This window comes from Trichechus manatus, unplaced genomic scaffold, assembly GCF_000243295.1.
Source record: "Trichechus manatus latirostris isolate Lorelei unplaced genomic scaffold, TriManLat1.0 scaffold00061, whole genome shotgun sequence".
NCBI lineage: Eukaryota > Metazoa > Chordata > Mammalia > Sirenia > Trichechidae > Trichechus > Trichechus manatus.
Genome location: NW_004443997.1, coordinates 1,095,225 through 1,118,162, shown reverse-complemented (window position 1 = coordinate 1,118,162; position 22,938 = coordinate 1,095,225). Strand labels below are relative to the sequence as shown.

General features: G+C 48.4%; 1 protein-coding gene across 1 annotated transcript in view; it reads right to left on the bottom strand.

Annotated features, from left to right (window-relative positions):
- LOC101361612 (SEC14-like protein 2) overlaps positions 1-19,419 on the bottom strand; it is a 22,114-nt gene extending 2,695 nt beyond the window's left edge. Inside the window, exons 1-10 of the mRNA XM_023733699.1 lie at positions 19,350-19,419; positions 15,093-15,136; positions 14,446-14,505; positions 14,003-14,191; positions 13,160-13,255; positions 12,922-12,982; positions 12,177-12,260; positions 7,375-7,481; positions 7,153-7,292; positions 6,838-7,007 (exon numbers count right to left, since the gene is read on the bottom strand). Coding sequence (XP_023589467.1) covers positions 6,838-7,007; positions 7,153-7,292; positions 7,375-7,481; positions 12,177-12,260; positions 12,922-12,982; positions 13,160-13,255; positions 14,003-14,191; positions 14,446-14,505; positions 15,093-15,104 — 919 coding nt within the window. The 5' untranslated portion in view covers positions 15,105-15,136; positions 19,350-19,419. The remainder of the gene's footprint in view (positions 1-6,837; positions 7,008-7,152; positions 7,293-7,374; positions 7,482-12,176; positions 12,261-12,921; positions 12,983-13,159; positions 13,256-14,002; positions 14,192-14,445; positions 14,506-15,092; positions 15,137-19,349) is intronic.
- Between the last annotated feature and the right edge of the window lie 3,519 nt (positions 19,420-22,938).

Sequence of the window (22,938 nt, the reverse complement as noted above, 5' to 3'; positions counted from 1 at the left end):
ACACACACACACACACACACACACAAACACCATGGCTTGGGTCAGGTGCACCTTAGTCCTTAAAGTGACATCTTTGCTTTTTTAACACTTTAAAGAGGTCTTTTGCAGCAGATTTGCCCAATGCAATGCGTCATTTGATTTCTTGAATGCTGCTTCCATGGGCGTTGATTGAGGATCCAAGTAAAATAAATCCTTGACAACTTCAATCTTTTCTCCGTTTATCGTGTTGCTTATTGGTCCAGTTGTGAGGATTTTTGTTTTCTTTATGTTAAGGTATAATCCATACTGAAGGCTGTAGTCTTTGATCTTCATCAATAAGTGCTTCAAGTCCTCTTCACTTTCAGCAAGCAAGGTTGTGTCATCTGCATATCGCAGATCATTAATGAGTCTTCCTCCAATCCCAATGCTGTGTTCTTCTTCATATAGTCCAGCTTCTCAGTTTATTTGCTCAGGATAGAGATTGAATAAGTATGGTCAAAGGATACAACCCTGACACACACCCTTCTTGATTTTAAACCACACAATATCCTCTTGTTCTGCTTGAACCACTGCCTCTTGGTCTATGTGCAGGTTCCTCATGAGCACACTTAAGTGTTCTGGAATTCCCATTCTTCATAATGTTATCCATAATTTGTTACAATCAACACAGTCAAATGTCTTTGCACAGTCAATAAAACACAGGTAAACATCTTTCTGGTATTCTCTGCTTTCAGCCAAGATCCATCTGACATCAGAAGTGATATCACTCATAACATGTCCTCTTCTGAATCCAGCTTGAATTTCTGGCAGGAAAAGGCTTGAATTTCTGGCAGTTCCCTGTCAATGTACTGCTGCAACCGCTTTTGAATGATCTTCAGCAAAATTTCACTTGTGTGCTATTAATGATATTGTTTGATAATTTCTGCATTCTGTTGGATCACCTTTCTTTGGAATGGGCTAAAATATGGATCTCTTCCAGTGGGTTGGCCAGGTAGCTATCTTCCAAATTTCTTGGCATAGATGAGTGAGTGCTTCCAGCACTGCATCCGTTTGTTGAAGCATCTCAACTGGTATTCTGTCAATTCCTGGAGCCTTGTTTTTTACCCATTCCTTCAGTGTAGCTCGGACTTCTTCTTTCAGTACTGTCAGTTCTTGATCATATGCTACCTCCTGAGATGGCTGAACGTCAACCAATTCTTTTTGATACAGTGACTGTGTATTCCTTCTATCTTCTTTTGATGCTCCCTGCATCGTTTAATTTTCCCCATAGAATCCTTCAATATTGCAAGTCAAGGCCTGGATTTTCTCTTCAATTCTTTCAGTTTGAGAAATGCCAAGCATGTTCTTCCCTTTTGGTTTTCTAACTCTAGGTCTTTACACATTTCATTATGATACTTTACTTTGTCTTCTCGAACTGCCCTTGAAACCTTCTTTTCAGCTCTTTTACTTCATTTCTTCCTTTTGCTTTAGGTACTCGATGTTCAAGAGCAAGTTTCAGAGTTTCTGACATCCATTTTGGTCTTTTCTTTCTTCCCTGTCTTCTTAATGACCTCTTGCTTTCTTCATGTATGATTTCCTTGATGTCATTTCACAACTTATCTGGTCTTCAGTCATTAGTGTTTAATAAGTCAACTCTATTCTTGAGATAGTCTCTAAATTCAGGTGGAATATACTCAAGGTCGTATTTTGGCTCTCGTGGACTTGTTTTAATTTTCTTCAGCATCAACTTGAACTTGCATATGAGCAATTGATGGTCTGTTCCACAGTTGGCCCCTGGCCTTGTTCTGATGATACTGAGCTTCTCCATCGTCTCTTTCCACAGATGTAGTCAATGTGATTCCTGTGTATTCCATCTGGTGAGGTCCACGTGTATATTCACCATTTATGTTGTTGAAAAAAGGTATTTACAATGAAGTCATTGGTCTTGCAAAATTCTATCATGCGATCTCTGGCGTTGTTTCTATTACCAAGGCCATATTTTCCAACTATTGATCCTTTTTCTTTGTTTCTGACTTTTTTGCTTTCCAATCCCTAGTAATTATCAATGAATTTTGATTGCATAGTTGATCAATTTTAGACTGCAGAAGTTGGTAGAAATCTTCAATTTCTTCATCTTTTGCCTTAGTGGTTGGTACGTAAATTTGCATAATAGTCATATTAACTGGTATATGTATGGATATTATCCTATCACTGACAGCATTGTACTTCAGGATAGATCTTGAAATGTCCTTTTTGACGATGAATGTGACACCATTCCTGTTCAATCTGTCATTCCCAGCGTAGTAGACCATATGATTGTCTGATTCAAAATGGCCAATACTAGTCCATTTCAGCTCAGTAATGCCTAGGATATCGATATTTATGCATTCCATTTTACTTCTGACAACTTCCAAATTTCCTAGATTCATACTTTGTATATTCCATGTTCCAATTATTAATGGATGTTTGCAGCAGTTTCTTCTCATTTTGAGTCCATCAGTAAATGAGAGTCCTGAAAGCTTGACTCCATCCATGTCATTAAGGTCAACTCTACTTTGAGAAGGCAGCTCTTCCCCAGTCGTATTTTGAGTGCCTTCCAGTGTGAGGGGCTCATTTTCTGGCACTATATCAAACAGTGTTCTGCTGCTATTCATAAGGTTTTCACTGGCCAGTTTTTTCAGAAGTAGACCACTAAGTCCTTTTTCCTAGTCTGTCTTAGTCTGGAAGCTCCGCTGAAACCTGTCCACCACACGTGACCCTGCTGGTATTTGAAATACCAGTAGCAAAACTTCCAGTATCACAGCAACATGCAAGCCACCATAGTAAGACAAACTGACAGACACGTGGTGGTTTGTAATAATACAGATTGGAAAAAACTCAAATGTTCATCAAAAGAGAATTGCTTAAACAGATTATATTGTACTTCCATACGATGGAATACTATTCTGATGTAAAAAGGAAGAAGTTAGCGCTGTAAGAAGTGACTGGAGAAGCTGTCCACAATATATCCCAAGGCCAAAAAAGCAAGTTGCAGAACAGTTTGTAACATCTATTAGTAACACTCAGGTGTTTGTCCTAAAGGAAGAGTTTTTCTTAGATCCTGATAAGTTTTAAAATTTCAAAATTTCTTCAAACATACACTAAATGACAGACATAATTCCTGTGAATGCATACGTGTGTGTATATGTCCTGTAGACTATGGAAACATAATACTTTTAAAGGCATGGAAAATATTTTATAGGCTGTCGTGGATTGAATTGTGTCCCCCCAAAATATGCGTATCAATTTGGCTAGGCCATGATTCCCATTATTGTGTGATTGTCTACTGTTTTGTCATCTGATGTGATTTTCTTATGTGTTGTAAATCCTGTCTTTATGATGCTGATGAGATGGGATTGGCGGCAGTTATGTTAATGAGGCAAGACTCAACTACAGGATTGGATTGTGTCTTGGGCCAATCTCTTTTGAGATAAAAAAGAGAGAAGAGAGCAGAGAGACAGGGGGACTTCATACCACCAAGAAACAAGAGCCAGGAGAATAGTGCGTCTTTGGACCCAGGGTCCCTGAGCCGAGAAGCTCCTCAACCAGGGGAAGACTGATGACAAGGACCTTCCTCCAGAGCTGACAGAGAAAGAAGTCTTCCCTCGGAGCCAGCACCCTGAATTTGGACTTCTAGCCTACTAGACTGTGAGGGAATAAACGTCCGTTTGTTAAAGCCATCCACTTGTGGTATTTGTTATAGCAGCACTAGATAACTAAGACGTAGGCTAACAGACAAGACCTGTTAGCAGCGGTTTCCTCTGAGGAGAAAAAATGGCCATGCGGTTGGCAGAGAAAGCCAAACCTTGGCAAAAAACAGACTGCTTTTAATCTAACCCTGTTCGTTTGAGAAGTTGTTCCATTTCAGTCTAACACCCTTTTTTCAAGCGAATAGAATGAAAACAAAAACACCAGCTCCACCCCTTCCCTATCCTGGTCTTCTCTCACTTTTCCCAGCAAACAAATGTGTATTTAATCCTGAGATTTAACCCCTCCCCTTTCCTGCCCCTGTATAAATTCATAGTTTAGACTACGGGGAGACATGGCACCCACACTTTCTTCATGGTGTGAAGTGGGTGAATTAGTCATCTCCTTTCTGCACCAGAGGTCTTTCAGAACCAGTGGTTCCAATGCAGGCACTTCTGGAAAGAGGGAAGCTTCCATCTGCCCTGGATGAGGGAGCCTTAGCAACCAAAGAGTCAGGCATGCTGGAGAAGAGGTCTTTGAGCTCCTTGGACCAAACAGCAGGCTTGAGATGGCTCTGTCTAGAATATTTTGTCCTCTGAAACAAGCAACAGCCTGTTTTGAGGCACAGGCCCAAGGGCAGTGCTGTCACTGCAGCTCCAGAGTCTGCATGGTTCATTTTGTTACTCATCATGTACTCCTGGACTCGTAGAGCCCCCAGAGATCCTCCCATCTAGGGCTCCTTAACCTTTTTTGGGTGACTAACCCTTGAGAATCTGACGAAACACACAATTGCAGATCCCTGGAGCCCATCATGGACCTCTGGGGAAAGGTATCATTCTGAAGAGGTACCTCTGGAGAGAGTTTGGTACAATCTTGCCCTCTCATTTATGTATTGAAAAAACATACTTCATTATAAGTTAGCTTTATTTTTTTCTTTTATATTACAGATAGGACATTATACTGATTTTTTTTAAATATGTAGGTTGGTCATATTACTATGAATTTCATTTCAGGATAGTAAAAGTGACACCAGAAATCATTTGTTATGAAAAGGGGAGTGTTTGGTCTTTAGGATTTGGCACCACTGCTGAGGGGGAGGGTCCATGGACCCAGATTAAGGTCTCCTGCTCTGGTCCACTCCCCTAATTTTAAGGAGAAAGCAAAATCTCATTATTTAGAGACACTAGAGAGTTAGTGACAGAACTGGGCTCAGAAATCAGGTCTCTTCACACCCAGCAATGCCTGGCAGTGCTATTTAACCCTCATATGGTGATTCAAGTCTTCTGGACCACACTGTACACTCCTGGTGGACAGAGTCCAGATCTTTTTTTCTGAGTCTCTTTCTATGCTTAGTAGAGTATTCTATACTCAGTAGGCCCTCAGTAAATATTAGTTGAGTGAAAAAAAGTGAAATCCATTCAGACTTTGTTTCTCCTCCTCAGTAAGTTAGTATTCTTAGACAAGGACCAGAGAAGCCTGGGAGAGTTAACGTGCTTTTGCAATTGGAGTTTAATTTCTCCACTGGATGATTATGTTCCACTCTGCAGGGGTCACCTAGTTCTCCAAGGGCATTGCCCTCCTCCAGGTGAGCTTGCAACCTAACACTGGGTTTCCCTGGGCTCAGGTTAGCTGAGCCAAACTCCAGACAATAGCTGAGCCCGCCTCATTGTCTTAACACCTGGGAAGGGTAAATGGATGCTATGGCCTGACTCTGCTCCTCCTGGGAATGGGAAACAAGCAGAGCAAGGCCCTGCAGGCAGATGAAGGTTCCTGTTGGGAATGCAGCCAAGAGGAGCTGAAATAAATTTGGGATTTGCAAACCTAAACCTGATTAAGTTAGAGCTATGGTCTTTTCTCGGGCTGTGTCCTTCAGAGACAATAGAGGCGATAAAGGGGTAATGAGCAGTGCCAGAAAATGGGTAGTATGGCTGTTTGATCTTGGAAAAATCACTTTCCTGGCCTGGGACTCCACCTTCTCCACAATCAAATCAAGGGATGGACCTGATAATCTCCAGGACAGTCTCTGACCAAGTCCGGGACCAGGACTGTAGGTTCTCTGGTGTCTTCTGTCTTTTGGTGTCTATACAAGCTTCTCTGTACAAAATGAAATTCAAGCTTGTATGTTCAAAGCGCTTTATCCTCTGTGGATGACAGTATCAGGGCTGGTGCAAAGCCTTTATTCTTACTGAAGCACACAGTATACGCCTTCTTCCCCAGGCCCTGGCTGCTCACTAAGAATACACCCCCTCCCTAGGGAGCCATATTGTATCACAGAGCAGCTGTGAAGAGGGGGCAGTAGAGACTGAATGCTGCCTGGGATGTGGGCGAGGAGGCAGAATCTGAGGTTGGGTGATGTGTGGACACAGCCGAGACATCTGTTGAGCTAGTTCAGATCTCTTGGTGGTGCTGCCATGGAAATGGGGCACAGAGCTTCTCCATCCCTCAGCACTATCTCAGGGACAGCCCCTCTCCCCCAGGCCTTGCCCTGCTAATAATAATGGTGGCTACAGTGTGTTGGGTGCTTACTATATGCCAGGCATTACGCTAAGTGCTACACAGACCTTATCACATTTAATCATCATCGTATTCCTGTGAGGCTGAGAATTTGATCTTCATTTTAGCAATCAGGAAACTGAAGCTCAGGGAGGTTCAGCCACTTGCCTAAAGCAAGTCCGATAAGCCCTTGCTCTGATTGTTTTCCACACCTGGCCCCTTGTCTCTGACAGAAAGAACAAACTGGAGATTTGATGGGCAGGAGTGGGAGGGTGTTTATCTGGTTTTCCTGCTTGTAAACGTGGCCATTGTCAACCAGCTGGGTCACCTGAACAAGTAATTTCCAAGCAGGGCTTTGAACTAGTTCATTCTGGTTCGAACCCCTGCTGAGAATTTTCATTTCCACCCTAGATATACTGGAATCAGAATCTACATTTTAACAAGATCCTCAGGTGATTCTTATGTATAACTTCCTGGGAACAACCGTTGGAAGCCCTGTTTCCAAGCCTAGGTTTCCTCATCTGTGCAAGGAGAAGGGTGAACTGATGGAGAACCACTTCTAGCTCTAACAGTCTGGGATCATAAATCCATGGAGGAAGAGGGACCTCACAGGCAGAAAGAGAGCAAGGGATTCAAGGCACTGCCAAGACAGATACTTACAGATGCCAGGATCGCTGCAGGTGAGAGTCCCATCCTCTGGCACCATGTGGGCATTGTACCTCTGGTTGGACAACACTTCTGTCATCTCCCCTGCCCGCTGCCGCTCCCCCATCTTGGTCTTCAGGAAAATCCCAAAGCCGATGTCTGCCCCATCCGATGCAAACTGCCACCTGCAGGGTATGCCCACCCATTAAGATATAATCCTTCTGTGTGTGTCCTCTCTGGAGTCCCGACACCAGGACTTCTCCCACCCCAGCACACCCCTGGTGCCTACAGATGTGAGGTTCAGGTAACCTGGAAGGCACAGGCCCCTACCTGAGGACACAGCCAGGGAAGAGGATCTCATACTCCACTTGGTGAGAGGAGCCACGGGCAATCTGCACACTGTGTTCGTACTGCTGTTTCACCTGGTCTCGCACATAGTACTTCTTGGGGATGTCACCCCCGTAGTTGATCTAGAAGCAGAGCATGAAGTAAGCTGGAATGTGGATTTGAGCCAAGCTCCCCTGTTCATCTCCAGCCCCCAGTGGCCCATACCTTGGATTTGCACTTGGGGTTTCCATCAGGGTCAGTCATGGTACCCCCATATTCCACAGGCAGCTGGTCAGGGCTAATATGTTTCAGTAAAACCTCCTTCCAGTTTGCTGGCAGGAGAGGGAAGGAAGAAGACAGACCTGTCACCACTAGGCAAGAGTTCATGGCCCTGGCAGTCTGCACAAAGGAGACAGAAAAAAACTACGCACCCTCCCACGTACAACACAGGCATTAGGAGCAGTAGGGACATGATGCGTGCGCCGTACTGTAGAAGGAGCCATCACCAGAGGGTTGCCTGGCCCTGGACCAGGAATCAGGAGACCTGCGTTCCTGTCCTCATTGCCTCTGACCAGCTGTGTAATCTTAGGAAAATCACTTCATTCTGAACCTAGCTAAGAAGAGAACTTGTTCCTCCTGCCCTGCAGAGTTACGGGAATAAAGTGAACCACGTTCTTGAGACAGCTTTGTAAACTTTAAAGTGCTCCACACGTATGAGAGTATTATCATGCCCAGGAAGGTGATACAAACATTTGAAGTGCCAGCAGGAAGGGACAGAGAAAGGGGGGGAGGGCATTCCATGCAGAGGGAACAGCATGTGTGGAGGGCAGGAAGGCCTCAATCAACTTGCACTGTTCTGGTTAGACTGAACTCCATGAGGGTGGCTCCTGTGTCTCTTGTTCCTCACTTCAGCCCACATGTGGTCGTCTCAGTCGTTACTGACTGACCAAATGACCAAATGAATCACTGTAGAGTGACCCCTTGCGTGGCTGCCCTTGGCTTTCCCCCAGCCAGTGTCACTTCTGCTCCTGTTGTTCTGGGCTGTTTAGCTGCCAGTGATTTGGCTTATTATCTTTCTAAGCAAGCCCTTTCCTGGCTAGAAGAGTATGACTCCAGTACAGCCAGTGCTGAGAACCACTTCTCTGCCAATCCAAATTCCTAAACAACTTCCAACCAAGTGAAGTATTTTGATACTAAAACCCTTTCCATGCTGACTATATAGACTATATGTGGGCACCAGCTCCAAGCCATGGGGTACAACCCAGTGTCCTCTGCCCTCATGCTGGCTGGAAACCTACAGTGTCTGTCCAGGGTCTTCCAGCCCTCGGGTGGACATGAGACCATGCAACTCCTGGGAACACAGTCTCTTGTGATCTTCAGGTGATTTAATCTGTGCTGCTAAGCTCCAGTGACCATCTCAAAGGGAATTTCTTTCCTGCTCCGTTGAAGATTCTGTACCTTCTCAGCCCAAGGCAGGTTGGGATGAAAGAGTTTCAGGTGTGGGTGGGAGAACAGACTGAACCTCCTATACGGCTCTGCTGCCAGGAAACCAAACTGTCTCACGCACATGGTGGGTGGTAGCAGCAGAAAAACCAAAAATCATAAGCCTTTTGCTCAAATTTTGTATTTCTTCCCCCAGCTCAGCTGGAGAGTTGGGATAAGGCCAAGAAGATTATTCCCATCTTACAGAGAGATTAACTGAGGCAACATGAAGCAGAACTCGCTGTCAGAGTTAGGACTAGAACCCAGAAAAGTCCTAAGTTTTCCAAACTGCTTCACTCTCCACGCCAGTGTCTCACTAGCCCACATTTGGAGAAATCTCCACTTTTAATGTGTCATCAAGGACCAGAGCTAAAGCTGTTTACACTCGACCAGAAGCTGTCAGACTCCGTAATTACCTACTTCCAAGTTCAACTCTTTAGGTGGCATAAAGCCTTCCATGAGCCAGTCCCAGTCTACCCTTCTAGCTCTTTCTCCCAGTACTTCACTTCATGCTGCAGCCAAACTGAACTCCTCTCTGTCTGAGGCAAATTTGACTCCTCTTTGTCCTCCTTGCTGGGTTTTGGGTCATACTTTCCCCTATACCCTGATGTTCTCTCTGCTTTCCTGCATATCCAATCCCTGTTGACCTGCTTCTCTGCCAACCTCATTAATCACTTCTTTTCAGTCTCCCTGGTGGGTTTCTCTTTCTCTGCCTGCTCTTGAGCTTAGATATGTCCTCAAGGTTCCATTGTCAGCCTCTGTTCTTTGGTGGGCAGTCTTATCTACTTTAAAGGTTTGGGCTACTGCCTAGATCTGATGATGCCCAAATCTCCAGACTGGAGTTCTCTCCGAAGCTTCAGGCTCAAGTATTCCCAATATCTGTGTATCTCCCCAAACCCATCCAAACCCATTGCCATCAAGTCAATTCTGACCCATAGCGACTCTGTAAGAACAGAGTAGACTGCCCCATAAGGTTTCTAAAGCTGTAAATCTTTACGGAAGCAAACTGCCATGCCTTTCTCCCGTGGAGCGGCTGGTGGGTTCAAACGGCTGACCTTTCATTTAGCAGCCAAGTGCTGTAACCACTGTGCCACCAGACTCCTGTATATCTCACAGACTCCTCAAATTCAGCTTTAAACCTTTTCTTCCAGTTGCACAGAATGTATGTTATGTATCAGGATCAATTCAGTCACACCAGACACCAAGGAGTCATTTTAGATTCATCCTTCTCCCTTACTTCCCACATCCAGTCAATCAAGTTCTGCTGTTTTTCTTCCTGAAGTCTAAGCCCATCCTCTCCTCTCTATCTCCACTGCCACTGCCCTGGTTCAGGCGTGTAATGCCCGTTGTATGGACAATGGCCACAGTGTGCAAACTTGCACCTGTGGCTCTGTTCTTTACAATCTTCCTAGTATGATGTGTCTCAATTTAAAATCTGATCATGGCACTCCCATGCTCAGAGCTCTTCTCTGGCTCCCAGTGGCTTGCACAGTCATGTCTCAGCTTCCCCGCATGGTGCCCTGGATTCTCTGTGACCTGGATCCTGGTCCTTCTCCAGCTCATCTCTTGACACACCCTGCCTCACACTCCATAAAAACTGCCTATGCCGTGCTGTTGAAGGTCTCTGCTCAATGCTGTTCTTTCTGCCTTGCTTCATCTGGTGGACGCTTACTCATTTTGCAGCACTCAGCTCAGGCACCCCACCTATGTGAGGTGAGGTGAGTGCCCACTCACTGCTCCCATGTACTCCGTGGTCCCCTCGCTCATATTTACCATGTTATACTGTCACATCTGTTTGTGTCTCCCTTCCTTGAGAGGCTGAGAGTTCTTCAAGAGACTCTGTCTTACTCATCTTTGAAGCCTCAGCACTTAGACCATGGCCTGGTACATAATAGGTGCTTGTTAAATGAAGCCACTGCTAGTTGCCCCCAACTGAAAGCAAGCTCTGCTCCTAGGACTTCCGTGGTGCCTTCTCTTGCCTTTCCTAGTGTCCTTTCTAGTTTGTATCATAGCTTTCTCTCTACAGGTCTTCTCTCTCTTGTTATTCTGTAAGCTCCTTGAGGGTAAGGACTGGGGTTTCATTCATCTTTGAATCTACAGTGATGAGCCCAATGCTTTCTCCTAGAGTGTCTGAGAGAGTTCTTGTGAAAACAAATAGGAAGGCTCTGTCCCAGCTTGCTCCTGGGTCCCAAACCAGCAGAGGGAGCCTCTGCCCCTAGTGCTGGGGCCACATTTCTAAAATCAGCCCTAGTATGCCGAGTGAAATAAGTCACAAAAGGACAAACATTGTATGAGACCACTATTATTACGAACTCAAGAAAAGGTTTGTACACAGAAAAAAAGCATTCTTTGATGATTACAAGGGTGGGGAGGGAGAAGGAAGGGAAATCACTAACTAGATAGTAGACAAGTGTCAACTTCAGTGAAGGGAAGGACAACACGCAATATAGGGGAAGTCAACACAACTGGACCAACGCAAAAGCATAGACATTTCCTAGATGCATTCAAACACTTTGAGGGACCAAATGGCTGGGGCTGGGGCCTGAGGACCATAATCTTGGGGGACATCTAGGTCAATTGCATAACATAGTTCATAAAAGAAAATGTTCTACATCCCACTTTGGTGAGTAGTGTCTGGGGTCTTAGAAGCTTGTGAGCAGCCATCTAAGATACATCTATTGGTACCATCCCACTCAGAGCAAAGGAGAAGAAAACCAAAGATACAAGGAAAATATTAGCCCAAAGGACTAAAGGACCACATGAACCAAAGACTCCACCAGCCTGAGACCAGAAGAACTAGATGGTGCCCAGCTACCACCAACTACCGCTCTGACAAGGAGCACAACAGAGAGTCGTGGAAAGAGCAGGAAAAAAATATAGAACAGAATTCAAATTCACAAAAAAAGACCAGACTTACTGGTCTGACACAGACTGGAGGAACCTCCAAAACTATGGCCCCCTGACACTCTGCTAACCCAGAACTGAAAATGTTCCCGAAACGCACTTTTCAAAGATTAGACAGACCAATAAAACAAAAACATAACACAGGTGAGGAATGTGCTTCTTAATTCAATCAAATATATGAGACCAAATGGGCAACTCTTGTTCCAAAGCAGGAAGGAGAAGGCAGGAAGGGACAGGAACTGGACAAATGGACACAGGTAACCTGGAGTGGAAAGGGGGAACATGCTGTCGCATTGTGGGGATTGCAACCAATGTCACAAAACAATATGTGTATAAATTTTTGAATAAGAGAATAAAAAAAAAAAGATGGGACGATAAGGGGGCAGGGGAACTAGAGTACTGGAAAGGGAACAAACAGAACACAATTAAAGAGAACGCTGACACATTATGATAAATGTTAACTAATGTAACTGAATAATTTGTGTGAAAATTGTCAAATGGGAACCTAACTGGCTGTGTAAACTTTCACCAAAAACTCAATAAAATATTATTTAAAAAATAATAATAATATAAAAAGAAAACCAGCCCCAGTTTGGGCCACAGATCATTGTGTGGAGTTGAGAAGAGTCTGGGCCACTCACCTCCCAGGACCATGATCTTCTTACGAGTGTCCTCACTCAGGAAGGGTTTGATGAGGTTATAGGCCACAGGAAACAGCTTGGGGGCTGGAATAGAGAACAGGAGATGAGGTCAGGAACAGTGCCTGGTCTGTCCCTAACAGTGTCTTCCAGAGCCCTCCTCCCTACAGCCCCCAGTGTCGGTCCACATGCCCCTAGTACTGTGGAGCCTGGATAGGCTGCCCAGGGTCTGTGGCCTGGCATGCCTCTTACCAGCTGGGAACCTCTGAGTTCCAGCTTCCTCATCTATACAGTGGGTAGTCAAATGGTCTCTTTCTATCTCACCTGGCTTTGTGGCTTATAGGAGGCTGCTGTTGTTAGTTGCCAGCGAGTCAATTCCGACTCAAGGCAACCCCCTGTGCGCAGAGTAGAACTGCTCCATAGGGTTTTCAAGGCTGTGACCTGTTGGAAGCAAATCATCAGGTCTGTGTTCCAAGGCGCCTCTCTGAGTGGGTTTGAACTGCCAACCTTTTGGCTAGTAGTCAAATGCTTAACTGTTTGCACCACCCAGGGACTCCTTCAAAGGCAGTAGTAAACATAAAAAGATTTGTGAAATGTAAAGTGGTCTGAATATGTAAAGGATCAGCCTTCTCAGCACGTCCTTAGGCCTGCTTCTTTGGCTCACTCCGTTTTACTCTTCTTAAGCTGCCCCAGTAACATTTTGGCCCTCTTTCCCATTTGGCTTCCTCACAGGAAATTCCCAACTTACCTTTAACAACAAAAAGATGCTTCAGTGTTTCAGGATAATTTTCCTCAAACATGGAGAGAAACTGTGGAAACAAAATCACTGATTCCTGCAGGCTCAGACCTCTGCCAAGGAGAGAGGCCCTGAGTCCTCCAGGCTAGAATCTGTCCCTGTCACCTCACACATCCCTCAGGGCATCCTAGCAGAGAGGCCCAGCTCCCCCCCGCCCCCCACCTTGGTGGACGCACCCTCATCCCCTCACCTCTCCATAGGCCTCCACAGCAGGCTTCCAGAGATGCTTGAGGCCAAGCCCCTCGCAGTCATAAATCATGGTGATGGTCTCTATCTTCTTCCCCACCTGCAGAGAATGGAGGAGGAGTCTCACCCGGCTGCTCCACAGCAGAAACCCACCCCAGGTCAGGGCAAATACTGATTGCTCCACATGCTGAAGAAGCAACCAGATCTGGGCAGGGCTGTTCCTAGGGTTTTCCAGACTGAGGTGATCAACCCAAGCCAGAATTGTGGCCTAAGCAAGTCACTCTTCCTGCCTAGGTCTCCGTGTTCTCATCCATATCTGGGTGAATCTAGATTACATCCGAGGTTCCTTCTGTGCAGCAGCCTGACCTGCGGTGGCCTTCCTCTGAATCGCTGAGCACTCTCTAGGAAGCATGTGGAGCACTCAGTCCGTGGGTCCTTATGTGGCCACTTATCTCTTAGACACAGGTCCTCTCTGTCCAACCTAAGCCCAGGAGAGTTGGTCTGTGACAAAGATTTTACTAGCCCTCAGAGAAATAAAGATAATGTAATGAGTTTATTTAAAAGCAAAATTTATTCAGTTTAAAGGATTGTCCTTTATTCTGACAGTATGCCATTCCTATAGTTTTTGGTGTTGATTATGGCAATAATAGATACTGTGTTTAAGTCCTTACTTGGCAAAATGAAAACTTGGCAACATTATGTCAGTCCCTAAAATTTGAAATTTCAGTGGTCTGAAAGTCTGGGCCTAAGCCCTGAAGACATGCTTAAATTGCTGTGTGACATCCCTGCTTCTGCTTGAATGCCTCACCGATAGTTAACTCATTTTCAACCGTGGTCATCCACTCACCTTTGTTGTTTGTCGGCCACACTCCTGCAGAAGCAGCTCACAGTCCCGCATCTTGGTCCTGAGCAGGTCCTGTTTGGTGGCTGAGAACAGCAGCCCCTTGGCATCCAGAGGTCCAATAATATCGTACCAGACTGGGCAGCCATCTAGGTCATAGCCACACATGCCCCCTGACAGATACTGCTGGATCACCTGGGCAAAGACAGAGGCGGTGCTTGGTCTGCTGGCCCAGGGCATCCATACCATCCCTGTACCACAGGGCCTGACTATGGGCTCTTCAGCTTCTTCCCCCACACCCCGCCTCTGGGTGACAATAAATACCCACACTGGGAACCATCAGGCAATGTCACACCTTTCCCCTGAGAGTCTCAGTTTAATAGACCCAGAACTCAGATTGGGGTCTAACAGGCCTAGAGTGGGTATGGGGCAGGATAATGTGTCCTCACCTCTGGAGGCTGCCAGCTGATGATGTTGTCAATGTGCTTTTGCTTTCGGAACTCCGCGTGCTGCAAACACACAGTCAAGGATTAAAAATGTAGGAGGAGGGGGGGACCCCTTAATAGGCATCTAGCAATAGGTGACAACATGAACAGACTACAGGTGGGTCATTAGAGGGCAATAGGCAAGAATGGAAAAGAAGTAATTTTAGAGGTCTTGGCAGAACAGATGATAGAATTCTTGGTTCTTGGCTGGCTCAGAACTCTGAAAGCTCTCTGTTTCCAAGAGAGGGAGAGCGCTGGGTCCCAAAGGGATAAGGCCAGGGATGGATTACCCAATAAGCAAGGTATGCCTGAGTTTACTTGTGCTTACATACTAATCTGTAGTACACAATTTCACCTGTTTTTCACCACATCATGTGATATTGTGCACTACCGCATTAGTAAATAAACACAATGAAGCCTGTGCATACGTTGCTTACTGGTTAATCTGGCCCTGGATAAGGCAATACTGGCTGGCTAATCCTCAGGTATGTCACACAAGCCAAAGGCTGCAATTAGGATGAGTGGGGTGAGCAAAAGAGGTCCAAGCAAGGTGTGATTCTGGTGGGGAGGAACTGAGGTAACGGTAGGATGCAGAGCCAAATGGATCTCACCTTCCGGAGCATGGCCTCTGACTTTTGCAGGTCAAAGCTTCTTGCTGTAACAGGGAAACATGGTTGGAGTCAGGCCAGCAGACTATCTGGGTGTCCAAGGATGGAGAGCTTTCCCTAGTCCCCTGCTGGGGCCAGCTCCTCTCAGTCATCTCCCCAGCTGACTCTCAGGTCATCCCACAGGCAGAAGCTAATGCAAGGACCTTCAATGAGGGCTTCTAGAAAACCTCAGCTCCTGGGTTTATGGGGACAGCAGGTCATGGTTCAGGGCAGTTGGGGGCAGCATTGTGACTTCATGGTCAAAAGAGTTTTACCCAAGTGGATGCAGTCAGGTGAATGGTCTTATCTCCCCTCAGGGAGAGTGAACCCTGGACCCCTTATCGACTGGCCTTCCCCCTTACATGGACAAAGCTTACTCTATCCAGTCCTGAGAATCTGACCCACAGTTCAAAGATAAACATAGCTGCCCTGTAATCTGAGGTGGAGCTGGAAGAACATCCCAGTGGGATACAGGGGTTGCTGAACCTCCTGTCACCCTTGTCATTTCCTCAAAGGACCCATGTATACACTGAAGGCACACAAAGACCCCCCCTCCCAGGGTCCCTAGAGGGTTTTGGAATTAAAGTTCACCTGGGCCACCATTTTATTTTATGCATAAACCCCAATAAATTGTCCCGTCCAAACTTGAGCACAAAGACCTCACTGCCCACCCCCCACCCGCCGGCTTCCTGCTCCCAGATAATCAGTCAGTTCTCGTTGTACTGAGCTAAGATCCACTCCAGAGACACTCCAAGAGTGTCACATGACAACTCTTCCAATACTGGCAAATTCTCTTTTGCCAGCCGAAGTCTCCCCTCCAATCATGCTGCCCATCTCAGATCCTTTACCCAGTCCTCACAGCTTGCTTTCAAGTCCATCCAGATCACTTCCTTTTCGAGGTTTTCTGGTTTGCCAGTGCCCTTCTTAGTGTTCTGTCTAAAACGAGCACAGCGGCAGGTGTTGTCTGCCCTTCTCCAGGAAAGCCAAAGAGCTTTCTTGATAGCATGTCACACCCTTAACTCAGGTGGAGCTTACAGTTAACTGAAACCCCCAAATCCTTTTCATCTGTGCTGCTGCTGGGCCTCCAGCCCACATATGGAGAGGTGATTTTCTGGACCTTAAATCCGTCCCTCTCAAATTTCATCTTGTTAGTTAGTTTCATGTCATCTTTTAAAGACCTTTTGAGATCCAGATTCTGACCAATTTTGCCACCTGACCTATGAACTGCCCCTCCCAGCTGCATGTCCTCTCTGATTGGCACCTAGATCTGCTGACCGCCCTGGAACGTGGGCCAGACAGGTTGCCCTCTGGACTATCGCTGGTCCCTTAATCAGTACTCTCCAGAAGCAGCCAAGTACATTCCCTGACTATGCTGTCGTGTGAAGTCCTATCTTCTCTCTGTGGCCCAAGGGTGCATCACAAGAGATCTGATCCAATGCTATATGTGATTGATGCTGGAGACAGGTATGCAGGACTAAACACCCTTCACTCTTGGGAAGTTCTTCTGACTGCCCCTCTTCACATGCTATCATGGCAGCATGGGGCAGGTTTGAGAGTCATATAGCCTGGGTTTGCAACCCAGCTCTTCCACCCTCTCTCTGTTTGACCTTGGGCAAGACACTGACCATCTCTTTCAAATCATCTAATATGCTAGCAACACTGGAAAATACAAGGCAACATCTTCTCATGAGGAGGGAGCCCAGCTGGACTATGATCTTCCATAGGAACTAGGACACCCTACTGCGAGGAGAGTCCTTATCTTCTTAGGGAACAGAAGCAGTGGTGAACTGAGCCCCCCTTATTTGCCAGGGTCTCCCCAAGTTGCCACTTGCTTCTGGAGTACCCTGCTGGGTGCCTCCCCAGGCTGCTGTTTCAGGCCTCTGCAGGGCTCCTGTGGCTTGGTGCTTGTAAGAGAACTCAGCCTTGGGGCAGCTGTCCTGGGGTCTTGCTTGACCACTCTGTAGTGCTGTGAAACGGGGAGACTCAGACCTGCCTTACTCCCTCACAGGGTTTCCAGGAAATGATGATGGAAGTACAAAGGGTTTGAGAACAAAGGACCAGTCTGGTGGTGAGTTCCCACCACCCCCTTATTTTATCTTGCCATCTGACTCCTCCTTCCTCGGGTGCCCAGAGCTCAGCCCCAGTCAGGGGAAGCAGTGGGGACTTATGTAGCTGCTCTCAATGCCTGGCAGCCACCAGAAAACAGCCCCACTGGAGGGAAGGGGGAATAGTGGAACCTGGAGCTCACACCTAGGTTAGAGGAAAGCATTCTGCTACTGTGCAGACTGCAAGTATTTCCTTTAGAATCAAAGGGGGAAACAGAAAATATTTCTTAAAAAAAAAAAAAAAAAACAACGAAAACACTAATTGAAATTCACAGTAGGGTCTGAGCAGCCACAGAGGAGGCCTGAGCGCCTGCCTAGGAAATACCAGGCACAAATGAAGCACACGGGAGCCACTTCTGTGTTGAGACAGAGTTTGCCTTCAGGGGGCAGCTGTGGCTTACTGGAAAGGGTGCCAGCCTGGAAATCTGGAGCCCTAGGCTTTTGCCCTCATTCTGCTCCCTATGAGCTGTGTGACTTCAGGTAAGTCCCCTCCCCTCTCTGAGCCTCAGTTTTCTCATCTGACCAGTGAGAATGAAAGCACTGTCAGTGTTCCTATGAGAGGGTAAGCTGTGCCTTCTTAAAGGGCCAGCTGCAAGATGAATCAGGGCTTTGAACCTGTTCACTCTGGTTCAAACCCCTGCTGAGAATTTGCATGTCTAATAAGTTCCCAGACAATGCTAATGCTACTGGTTAGGGACCAATTCTGAGAACCACTAGTAGAGCTATCATACATAAGAATCATCTGAGGATCTTGTTAAAATGTAGATTCTGATTCAGTGTATCTGGGGTGGAAATGCAAATTCTCAGCGGGGGTTCAAACAAGAAAGAACCAGTTCGAAGTCCTCTTTCATCTTGCAGCTGGCCCTTTAAGGAGGCCACAGTGTTCCCACTCTCTCCACCCACCCATTCAAGCTACAGCCCTTTAGCAAATGCTGGGCCAGAATTTCCTCTAGTCCTCTGCTGCCACCCCCATGCTGCGCCTCCACCCTCTCTGGGCAGGCTGGGTGGGTGGGTGGGTTGGTTTGCAGCCTTTTTGGGAAAAGGAACAAATGACATTTCCCAAAGCACGCTAGGCCCCACATGGCTCTCCTGGCTGCACTTGTGCTCTGGTGTTTGATAGCAGTTCCTCAAGAGTGTCAGCCAATTAAATTTCTGGGGAGAAGAGGAAAATATATCTCCTTACCTGTCCCAAGACTCCTAGGGAATGTATGTGTATGTTTGTATAAGTAAATAACCGGGCATGATTAGTACTTAATATTTTGGAGTATGATTCTACATCATACCTTAATTTCTGGAATTTTCTTTATTGCTTCTACATCTGGTAATAAACTATCTATAAACATATGTCAGAAGAACCAGAGAGAGTAGCACATGACGTTAATTACAGGAGAGGAGAGGGAAAAGAATGGAAAGATTTCAGGAGTTGGGGGCATGCCGGTAATAACCCTAATGCTAATAGAAATGAGTATGCTTCATTTTACACACAGAGCTCTGTCATGTCACATCTTGCAACAAGCATGGCACCCCATCTGGTCCTGTCCTCCCAGAGGAGAAGCCTAGGCCAGAGGTTTGCCCCTGGCCCGGGATGCCACAGCGAGGCCAGGGCAGAGCTGGAAGTAGAACTTGGGACTTCTGGAGCCTGGTCATGGCTTGAGGAGAGTCTTGTCAATACAGGTCAGGCTGAGCTCCCTTGCTCCCAGTGCACACTGCCCTCCTTCAAGCTGTCCAACGGGGCACAAAGTGTTCTAAACTCAGCTCTGCCTCCAACTTTCCACATGGGCCTTTCTTGCTTCACTTTTCCCCCACCCCTTTCCCCAAGTTGATCAGAAGAACAGATTTATCAAGAGGCATGGGAAGAACACCAAACTGGTAGTCCACAGACCTGGGTTCTAGTCTTTTCTCTCCCTGCAGCTCACTCACTGTGTGATGTAGGATGAGTCACTTCACCTCTCTGAGCCTCAGAGGGTTGAAGTAATTTAACTGACACAGCCTTTTTGGCTCTACAGGTTGAAAGCTCCAGATTCTCAGGTTGCCAAGGGCGGGGTTTCCAGAGGGTGCCATTCTGATACCCAGAACAAGCCCCCGTCCCCACCTCCCGCTGCCCATCTTCCCTCACCTCGGAGCCAGCGCAGGAGGAAATAGTCATCTGGATTCGGCAGGGCGGGCAGCACATCCTGGACATTCTCCCGAAACTGTGGGGAGAGGCAGCTGGGTGAGTGGCAGGGCCTACCCTGACCACCCTATGCCCGGGACTCTTTGTAGGGGCCTTTGCTGACCTCTCTTCTATATGGTTCAACTCAGCAGACATTGGCTTCTCACTTGTGCTGTGTGGGACACTCGGCCAGTGACGGGTGGCAGGGAAGGAGGTGGGAAGAGAGTTAGATGCTGCCCCAGCCTCACTGCACGCACTTCCACACCCTGGGCCGGTGGGGAGGCAGGTGTGTGCCCAGCTAACTGTGACAGTAGGCACTCTGGTACATGCCACAGTAAAAGTTATCATTTGACCAAGCATTCACTGTGTGCCCAGTACTGATCCTGGCACAGTATCTTATTCATTCCCTACTCAGGGTCCCTAGAGGTATTACTGTCCCCATTCTACAGATGAAGGAATTAAAGCTCAGAGAGGTTGAGTAACATGCCCAAGGTCAAACAGCTAGTAATTGGCAGAGCTAGGATACAAAGGTGGATCTGTCTGAGTTGAGAGCACACTCTTTCCATCATCATCTCCTGCCCTGTTTGTAATGGACTGACTGGGGAGCAGAGGGAAGGGAGACTGATTCTGACTGGGGCCAGGAAGAGGGTGGTCTCGTGGGTTGCAGCAGGGGGAGGGAAGAGGACAATCCAGGTGGAGGGAACAGCATGAATGGAGCCATGAAGGTGGAGGAGTTCAGGAAGTGCCAAAACAAGGGACTGGACAGTGACCCCAGGGATGACACACTCCACTCACTAAGGCAAGGAGGCTCCATGTGCCCTCTCCCAGCTCCCAGCTCCTAGCCACTTACTTTCCCTGCTCACTGACCCCATAGAGCAGTCCAGAGGGACCAATGAGGACTGGCCACCGCTGCCCCATGCCTAGGTCAGCCGGGGATTCAGGCCACCCCAAGAGCTCCCAGCCCCCCAGGAAAATTGCTCATCCAGGGCCCAGGCATGAGGCCAACCCTCACCAGGGACCCTACCCAGCCCTGGTTTATAGTTTAATCACCATCTAATCCCTTCTCTGCCTGACTCCCCTGCGGGTCAGCAGCAAAATCTGGAGCCTCCCTCTCCAGCCTCCCTGTGGGGGAGGCCCAGGCTGGTGCAAAACCTCCATGTCCTCACGGGGTGGGTGCCTGGGTCCTGCTGCCATGGCAGAAGACAGCTTCCTCCCTCCCCACACTCCTTCCCAGAATGGAAAACTGCCCGGCTTTGAAGCCTCCAGCTGTGACCTCAAGAAGCGCCAGCCTCCCCTCTCCTCAAGTGTGACCGAGAAAGGGAGATTCAGTACAGGGAGGGGGTCCAGCCCTCAAATTGTTGTCCCCCTCTTCTGCTGTGCGCCCACGTGACAAGGCAAAGCCCGGCTAACCTCTGCCTTTTGAGGAGCATCATCCCCAAGTCCCGGGCCAGGGCGGGGTCTGCGTTGCAGAATAGGGGAGGGCTGCCTCTCAGCTCACACCAACCCGAAGCCAGTGTCACGGGGATCCTAGACTTCAGACACGGAAGCGCTCCCTTCAACATCGTCTAGTCCCACCTCCTCACTCCATCAGAAGCAAACAGACCCACAGAAGGGAAGGGTTTTGCCCAAGGTCGAACGACGATTTGCTGCTGCAGCAGGGGCTAGGAATGTAAGGAGCTATCTGCCCCCCTTCCATCGCGCCACTGCCCCTATGGGAGGAAAACCTCACGGAAATGAGGGGAAACCAGGGGCCTTGCCCCTGCCCCCGGGCCCAGTTGCCAGTCCCGAGAATGAATGTTGCCTTTGTGCCCTCAGCTGCCTCCGAGGGCTTCCAAGCAACCACATCTTCCCCGGTGGCACTGCCAGCGCTCGCTCGGGGCTGGGGCGAGGGTGTTGAAACTTCCCCGGGCCCCTCGGCCAGCGGAAGGAGGGAGGAAGGGGCGTCCAAGAGGCGCAGGGGGCAGGTGCGGCGGCTCCCGCTTCCTCCGCCACTCGCCGCAGCCCCCTCGCTTCCCATCCCTCGGCTCCTCGCTGCCGCCGACGGGCGAGGGCCCCGAGTGGGGCCAAGCCGAGTGAGGACTCACCTTGTCCAGGGCCTCCTTCTGCTTTGGGCTCAGGTCGCCGACTCTGCCGCTCATCGTGGCTCCGGCTCCGACGCGGCGGTTGCGGCAGCTGATGGAGGTTCGCCGCCGCCGGAGCCAAGTCCCAGCCTTTTGCCTGGGCCGCGGGGCCAGCCGCCAAGCCCCGCCTCTTAAAGGATCTGCGGGCGGGGCGGGGGGGAGAGGCGCCCCACCGCGCTCTTGAAGCCTGAACCCGGGCTGGAGGCCGAGGCCCGAGGGCAGCAGAAGGTGGCCTGATGGCGAGAGCAGGGAGTCTGGGTTCTAGTCCCGAATTTACTACCCTCAACGGTCTGTGTGGTTCTAGGTGAGACACCTGAGCTCTCTGGGCCTCAGTTTCTCCATCTGAACAATGAGATTGGACTAGATGCTAATGAGCTCTTCCAAGATCAGTTCCCGAAAGGGTAGACCCCCCCCCACCTCCAAGGCGGTTGGGAGATTGCCGGTAGGTACCCTGCCCCCCGGGAACTGTGACGTTGGCTTTCCCTTTCTAGGATTCTTGCTGTCCTTCTGTCCTGCCATACGTTTATCACCACTGCTGTGGGTCACAGCAACCCCGCGGGGTGCCGTCTGTGTTGAGAACCTTTCCCCCCAACCTGTGGGCAGGCAGGGTGGAGAGCAGGACACCAGGCTGAAGAGGCAGACAAGAGCAGACTCCTGTTTCTTCACCCAGGGGCTGGTCCTCTAGCTCCTCCTCAAGGGAGCACACCCTCGGCTGGCTGGAGGAATGGTTCCTCTCCTTGGGAATCAGGAGACTTGGGTTTAAATCCCAAATCCTCCACTTCTTCCTATGAGGCTTCAGCCTGCAACTGGACCTCTCTGAACCCCAGCTACCTCATCTGCTACGCAGGGGTGATCACCCAGGCTTCATCAAATCAGCATGGGGAGAAAGCACGCTAATGTACATACTCACTTAGTGCTGTGTCCAGCACAGGGTGAGCCTCAAGTAAGCACTTTCCAGTCTACCCGCAGCTTCCCTGAATTGCTACAGTGAAAGTGATGACACCTGCTATCAGCTCATCTGCTTCCCCGGCTTAGGCCAGGCCAGAGCTATAGGCTCCTGTGCAGCTGCAAGTCTGACCTGTGGGGTGTACGCTTCTGGCAGCTGCAGGCCAGCAGCCTCTCGCTGGCCTGTGCAGTCTGCCTGTCTCCCTGTGCCCCAGGCCCAGCCCCTGCTTTATACAATGAAGCCCTTTCCTCCTTTCACGGCTCAGCAGCCTTCCCCCTCTGCCTGAATCCCCGTGTGCCCCATCACTTCACTCCTACCTCGATGGTAGGTAGCATCAGTCACGCGGTGCCTTGGGCATTCTTTCCTCTTACTCTGTGCCAGGCCCGAGGCACTGTTCTGGGGACCCAGAAATGAATCAGATACCAGCCTGTCCTCCCAAAGATGAGACACAAGTACCATCGACTAAAATACCAGAGCAAGGTAAATG